Here is a 7,794-nt window from a genome sequence, read left to right on the forward strand (position 1 = left end):
TTAGTAAGCGGTATAGCAGCAAGTGCAACAGTGCCAACATTTTACTGTAAGAGAAATAGAATTGTAATAATTCAAATCCTGTTGAACACTGGGGAAGTGAAAATGTGATCTGTTTTTAGCTTCAGCAGAATTCAATGTGTAAAAATGCTTACACAATGCTAATATGCAAACTGCTTGACTGTGAAAAGAGTTGTTTTCAGACTAACTTTTCTGACCTCAGTAGATAAGGATCAGTGTTCAGGAGAGAAAGAGATAATGTATTTTAAAGTGTGCACTTACTCCTGCTTATGAGGTGTCTTTTTTCTAGATTTTGTTCTCAGGCCAATAGGTGCATTCAGATCAAGGAATGTTAGAGACTCCAGGCCGTGAAGTCTTGTGATCCTTTATTTTGATATTGTGGATTATTTTGGATGTGTCGGTATTCAGCCCATCCTGTTAACAGACTTGTGTCAATCTTTTGGATAACTCTGCAAGATGCAAATTTTTGCCCAGACTGAACTGACCTGGATACGCAACATGCACAACAGCACTGCCGAAGCTCCACATGCGACTGGAACATGTAACGAGACTTTGTCCACACCGGCACCGAGCTCCGAGTTTTCGCTGGGCGTGTTGGTGCTGCTGGCTTTCCTCATGGTGTTGCTGGCTCTGGTCACCACTCTGGGAAACATCCTGGTGATCTTTGCTTTCATCATGGACAGAAACCTGAGGCATCGGAGTAACTATTTCTTTCTCAATCTTGCTATTTCTGACTTTGCAGTAGGTAAGTCATGAGTGTGGGGGCATGTTCTGTTTGTGTCCTTGGAATCTTCGGAGAAGCAGTGGGGCTGCTTCTGCTGGGTGGTTTCTTCTAAGAGAACTATTTCCCAGCGTTGTGTCGAGGGGAAGGGTGAGGAATGGTGGAAACTCCATGAAGTGTTTTAGCAGTATATTAGATCTCAAAACATGTTATAATGAGAAATGCAACCTTTTTCACACGCATACTTCTAAAGTTGCGTCCGGGAAAAGGAGCAACTACTGTATGTGAATGGCAATTGAAGGAAAGAGGTTGTTTGCTGCAGTTTGTGATTTACCTTTGCACCTCCTGTAAGATCACACAATTCAGAACATCCTTATATTTGACAGTTTAACTGTATTCTTATACAGCTATCTGTGGTACGTCCAGGTGAAAAAATTACTCTGTGCATACCCTCTTTCCCCAAATATAAGACCTACCCCGAAAATAAGCCCTAGCATGATTTTTCAGGAGTTTTGAGGATGCTCAAAATATAAGCCCTACTCCAAAAACAAGCCCTAGTTACAGTTAATAAAAAAGTCAATTTAAATAGTGTCCAGGCAGATACACATGTAGAAAAGAAAGCATATTTTGGAGCAAAAATTAATACCGACCCTGTCTTATTTTGGGGGAAACAGGGTAGTACTAATGGCTTATAAATGTGTTACACTACAACAAAACACTTTACCACTGTGACTTCTGCTGGCTTCAACTCAGTGCAGGCTATAGATCAGATGGCTTGCCCAGTGCCAGCAACAGCTTGCTGGCATCTCCCATCTCTTTTCCTTATTAGTCTCCTCTTCCCATAGCATCATTGCAGAAATCCAGAAGAGCTGGACCCCAGATGTGGCACGAATCCAGCTGTGGTGGGTGATGCCAGGCAAGGAGGTGGGGTGTGAATGGCTTGTGCAGCGCTGCTTCAGGGTTCAGGCCAGGGACACAGCCCGTGCAGCAGAGACAGCCTGACAAAACCATGGTCCCGTGGCAGATGTTCCAGCAAGCATCTTGACTCGAGGCTAGCAAGGAGGTATTTCTGCACACAAGTGCTCTCTCTTCAGGACAGTCACAGAGATCGATGTTTGCTGAATCACGAGGAGGGAAATAGCACTCGTCGACCTATTCCACTTCTGGCAATACTGTCCCCTCTAACTGCTGTTCCTTTGTCAGTGCTGTGTAGTGAAGTGTACTAGTTTAGCCTTTAAGATTTCCCTTCATTTATGCCATTTATAACCTGTGGTGCCTAATTCTGGGGCTCGCACCATGGGGCAGAAGCCAAACGATGCATGTGCTGGAGCCTTTGCTTTCCTGCTCCAGGCAGACAATTTGCTAGAGCTGCCATTTCTTTGCTCAGGTCTTCTGCAAAAGGTTGTTTCTCCTCATATCTTACAGTTTAGTCAAGAGATTTAAGTATCTACCTTCTACATCAGTCCTTGTTTGTGGCTGCTGCCTCATAGCATCTTAAATCAGCGAAGAGGAAATGATTGGTATCAGTTTTGTGTTGGTCTATGGATCACGTAAAACTAAGACTTTGACCCTGGTATCAGTCACAAAATGCCTTAATTTCTGAAGCTGCCGTGGTATTTTTTTTAACTTATTTGAAGTCTGGAACCTTTCCAGGCATGTGACTCAAGTCTTTACATCCTACAATTAGCAAAAGGGAGAATAGTTTCAAATATAAATGCTTAAAACCTGGTACTTGCACCTCTGTTTATATCTATAGCTAAAAGCTATAGACATGGTGCCAAACATTGATCCTGTTGAAGTTGGTGAGAGCAGTAGCTGTCATCAGCAGCTATGAAAAATGAGTATTTTGTATGAAAGTGATGCTGCTTGTATTTAAGGTGTATATTAAAACAAGCCATCAGTATTGAAAGTGCTGTGTGTATTTCCCTTTTGATAAGAGTGTGTCAGCTCATTGCACAGAGGTTTATTGTCAGTGGGCCACATCAGCCTGGATATATTCAGTAACACTTAAGATCTTTATGACATATTAAGAAAAGAATCATCTGAAGAGTTTAAAATGCATCTGGAAGCCACATATAGTTTTTTATTTGTCTCTGGTAGATCAGAATTTTTAGGAATGTATCATCAGATATTGCAGCATACTTTTGAAAGAATACTAGTGGTAAAATGAAGAAGTTGCTGGCTAAAAATAAAACACAAACATGACTTACTTATGAAAGTACTTCAGTGGAAGGCCTTTTGCTCAAAAAACAAATGTAACAAACCATGGAGAATCAAGATGAGATTAAAACATCCCTTAAAAATGAGAGGGGGTTTCATACCTCTGCTCTGTCTGCTCTGTCTCTGGTAGAAGAGGTTTCCAGACACCCAGCAGACTGCCCAATATGTTGTCTCTAGCTTACAAATGCTAACTAAGCTTACAATAATAACCAACATTAGCAACATCCGTAGATGTGTTTAGGGGAAAACTCAAACACAGATCAAAGACTAGAGGACATACAGCGATGAGGTTATATGTCAAAGTGCAACCACAGTGCATATGTGCTGCAGCACTGATTATATACCTTTAGAGATTCTAAGTTGGTCAGACTGCAGTTTTCTTCTTTAGCAGATCCTTCTTTGCTGGTTTGCCTTGAGCTTATTCCCAAAACCCTGTATACATAAACACTCTAAGATCCAATACATAGAAAGTCACTGTTAAATTTCTTGAGAGGATAAGAATTCCTGTATATAAATTACATATTCACTTTTGGTTGTGGTGGGGTTTTTTTGTTTGTTTGTTTGTTTTGTTTTTTAATCTCCTAATCACCAGAATAGTGTTTCTCTCTGGTTCCAGGAGTACCATTTGCAATCCAAATGAACTGCACGGTGTCTCTGTGGTTGCTTTCCACAGGTGCGTTCTGCATGCCTCTCTACATCCCTTACAGCCTGACGGGGAAATGGCACTTGGGAAGAGGCGCCTGCAAGCTCTGGCTTCTTATGGACTACCTCCTGTGCACAGCTTCAGTATTTAACATTGTTCTTATCAGCTATGACCGTTTCCTGTCAGTTACTAAAGCTGTAAGTACCCTGTTTGTAGCTTCTCTGATTTTGTCACAAGATCATTGGAGGATTATACTCACCAACATGGCAAAGCCCAGATTCAGTCAAGATAATAGCCCTCAAAGATCTGCTGGCATGTGGAGGTTATTAGATATTTGCAGCTATTATAGTTGTGGTGAATGTTCTGCATTGAGCATGCTCCGGCCCAGAGCCGGTCAAACAGGGCTTTTCTCACAATTTCTGCTGCAGGTTGCTGTTGTGCTGCTGCTTGAGGGAAAGAAGGCTGAGTGGTGAGCAGAGTGAGACAGGGGGCTGGTAAAAAAGAGGCAAGGACAGCAGAAATTCAAAGTAAACTAGGTTTGGGTTTGGACTTTAAATCAGGTGTGGGAGGACAAGGCAGTGGGGCTAGGGCAGTGAGGTGAAGGGCAGTGGGGAGGATGTCTAGGCCTGAAATGTGGTCACAAATGACCCTGGAGAAGACTGAGAGCAAGAGCAAACAGGGCAGAGAGTGGGACAAGGGGCAGGCTGCAGTGACTGCCTGTGGACTTGCGGCAATAGACTCCTTTCAGTCCCTGGAGCAGAACCCCAAACTTCAGATGCACTCTATGTCTCTGCTTTCTGCAGAGCATCCTACGCACCTTATGCGTGCTTTATGTCTTGGTTCATGCTAAGGATGGAGACCAGCATTTCTCACTAGCCACGCTGTTATGTCAGGTGGTAGGGAAGTGTGGGGGAGAGCTAAAGCTTCCAGCTCTGTATGTATGAGACTACAATATAACGTCATATGATAGAATTTAAGTTTTCTTTTTGTTGATTATAATTAGTTTATCTTACTATAATTGCCTTTTTATTAAATTTTATTATTTTAAGGAAAAAATCTGGTAAATCAAACACCACAACATTTTTCACATAAAGAAACATTACACTGGAAAGCCAGAGACTCGTCATTTACAAAGTGCAAAATTCAGAGCACCTGCACAAATGTAATTAAGATTTGTGGACATTTGTATGATAGTCTTTAATTACATAATCTCAACCTTTTTTTTTTCAATTGGACGTCTTAAGATCTCAGAATTATACATTCACCCTGCCATCTTGTGAAAGGGATGGAGCAGGATGTGAGCTACAAGATACCTGTCTGTTCTCTAACATATGGCGGAAAATATGCACTGGCCCCAGAGTGGGGGGAGAAGGAAGAGAAGGGATTATTTTGTAGTTTCACCAGTTAGAAGCTGCATTGCAGAACTGAAATCTATTCCTATCTCCTCATGAAGTGTACAATAAAAAATTTTCTCAAAGGGGGATGTTAAATATCTGTTCTGTATTTTCTGTTGGCTTTTGACACCATCTCTCACAACATCCTCATAGGCAAGCTCAGGAAGTGTGGGCTGGATGAATGCACGGTGAGATGAATCATGAACTGGTTGGATGGCAGAGCTCAGAGAGTTGTGATCAACAGTGCAGAGTCTGGTTGGAGACCTGTAGTTAGTGGGGTTCCCAGGGGGTCAGTATTAGGTCCAGTCCTGTTCAATCTGTTCATCAATGACCTGGATGAAGAGACTGAGTGCACCCTCAGCAAGTTTGCTGATGATACCAAACTAGGAGGAAGGGCCGACACACCAGAAGGTTGTGCTGCCATTCAGCAAGACCTGGACAGGTTGGAGGACTGGGCAGAGAAGAAGCTAATGAAGTTGAATAAGGGCAAGTGTAGGTTCCTGCACCTGGGGAGGAATAACCTCAGGCACCAATACAGGTTAGGGGCAGATCTGCTGGAAAGCAGCACTGCAGAGAAGCACTTGGGAGTTCTGATCGACAACAGGTTGACCATGATTCAACAAGGTGCCCTTGTGGCCAATAAGGCCAACGGTATTCCAGGGTGCATTAAGAAGACTGTGACCAGCAGGTCGAGGGAGGTCCTCCTCCCGCTTTACTCTGCCCTGATGAGGCTGCATCTGGAGTATTGTGTCCAGTTCTGGGCTCCCCAGTTTAAGAAAGATAAGGAATTACTGGAGGGAGTCCAGCCGTGGGCTACGAAGATGATTGGGGGCCTAGAGCACCTTTCTTATGAGAAGAGACTGAGAGAGCTAGAGAAAAGAAGGCTGAGAGGGGATCTCATCAATGTTTATAAATATCTCAAGGGTGGATGTCAAGAGGATGGGACCAGACTCCTTTCAGTGGTGCCCAATGATAGGATGAGGGGCAATGGACACAGACTGAAGCACAGGAGGTTCCATTGGAATGTGAGGAAAATCTTCTTTACCTCGAGGGTGCCAGAACACTGGAACAGGCTGCCAGGGAGGCTGTGGAGTCTCCTTCTCTGGAGACATTCAAAACCCACCTGGACACATTCCTGTGCAATCTACACTAGGTGTACCTGCTTTAGCAGGTGGGTTGGACTGGATGATCTCCAGAGGTGCCTTCCAAGCCCAACCGATCTGTGATTCTATTGACCACTGTGGTTCATATGGTCCTATTTGCTTGTAAAAAGCTGTAGAAAGCATTGTAGTTGTCAGCAAACGGGAGTCGGGCTCTGAACAATGATAAAATGCTAATTACTCTGGCACTTCAGATCACAGATGTCTCAAACTAGACAAATTACTAGGTACTGATGGATGATCATATTTCATCACCTGCACCAGGACCCTAGCACAGTTACATTAACCTGTGGAGACACACTCCTCTGTTGTGTCAACATCATGAATTAAACATAATTGGGCAAGCTTCAGCTGATCAGCATAGTTGCAGCTCTAAATTACCAAGCACTCTGAGTTCTGCTGTTGCTACTTCTGTTGGTTCCAAAACATGTTTCGACAGGTGCAACAATTTTCTTTTTTTTCTCTTGCAGGTATCTTACAGAGCCCAGCGGGGAATCACGTCCAACCCTGTCATCAAGATGGTGGCCACCTGGGTCTTTGCCTTCCTCCTCTACTGCCCGGCCATCCTCTTTTGGGAGCACGTGGCCGGACGCAGCGTGGTAGCGGCGGATCAGTGCTACGCCGAGTTCTACGACAACTGGTACTTCCTCCTGTGCGCGTCCACCCTGGAGTTCTTCGTGCCGCTGCTCTCGGTGACCTACTTCAACGTGCGCATCTTCCACAGCATCCAGAGGCGGCAGCGGCACGGCAGCACCCAGGACTGCGAGCCTGCGAGGAGGGGCAGCCTGTCCTGGGGATTTTGCCTCTTGCCAAGGCCAGGAGCATCTTCTTCTCCATCGGAGGCAGAGGACAGTGGTTCTTCCTCCACAAGGCCAAAGAAAGAGTCTTTGGCAACTGAGAGCTCATCTCCATCTAGGGGCAACTCTGTAATCCCAGAAAATGACTTCTCTCTTTCTTTCTGTACAAGGACCAGGTCAAAACTGCAGCAGGACAAGAAAATAGCGAAATCGCTTGCCATAATTGTGTGTGTCTTTGCCATTTGCTGGGCCCCATACACTTTACTAATGATTATTCGTGGGGCCTGCCGAGGAACCTGTGTCCATAAATCCCTGTATGAAATAACCTTTTGGCTTTTGTGGCTCAATTCTGCTCTGAATCCATTTCTCTACCCTCTCTGTCATGCTAAATTTCGCGTGGCTTTCATGAAAATATTATGTCCCAAAAAGTTTGCAACATTGAGATCAAGCTCTCTTTAGAAGGAAAAAATAAAAAAAAAAAAAAAGGCTCAAGAGGAGCTGGATGAGGGATGTAGGTAGCCACAGTTTCACAGTTTGAAATTAGAGTTAGTCTCTTCCAGGAGATTAGTCTAGTTAGAAAGCCTAGATAAGCCTTCCATGAGATATGTCCTTCTTCAGACAAACATACATGCCCAAAGTTAATGTATGTTCACCAGCTATTTCAATTGTCTGGCTAAAGGATTTTTGCCTCTGTCTGACTTTCCCTAGTAGTCTATCATTGTTACCTTCATTCTGGTTGTTGAAGATACTATCTTCAATTGCAGTACAGCTTACATTTGTGTTCATGGGTGTTATTAGTTAAAAATATAATAAAGGTGGATAATAAAGGTGGGTGTTTGCC

At 43.8% G+C, this 7,794-nt stretch overlaps 1 protein-coding gene across 1 annotated transcript; it reads left to right on the plus strand.

Moving 5' to 3' along the window:
* The first annotated feature begins 474 nt into the window (after nucleotides 1-474).
* LOC135985660 (histamine H3 receptor-like) lies at nucleotides 475-7,412 on the plus strand. Its single transcript, XM_065629193.1, has 3 exons — nucleotides 475-763; nucleotides 3,633-3,799; nucleotides 6,627-7,412. The coding sequence occupies exons 1-3, from the start codon at nucleotides 475-477 to the stop codon at nucleotides 7,410-7,412; spliced, it is 1,242 nt and encodes a 413-aa protein (XP_065485265.1).
* The last annotated feature ends 382 nt before the right edge of the window (nucleotides 7,413-7,794 follow it).

Source organism: Caloenas nicobarica, chromosome 2 (assembly GCF_036013445.1).
Source record: "Caloenas nicobarica isolate bCalNic1 chromosome 2, bCalNic1.hap1, whole genome shotgun sequence".
Lineage (NCBI taxonomy): Eukaryota > Metazoa > Chordata > Aves > Columbiformes > Columbidae > Caloenas > Caloenas nicobarica.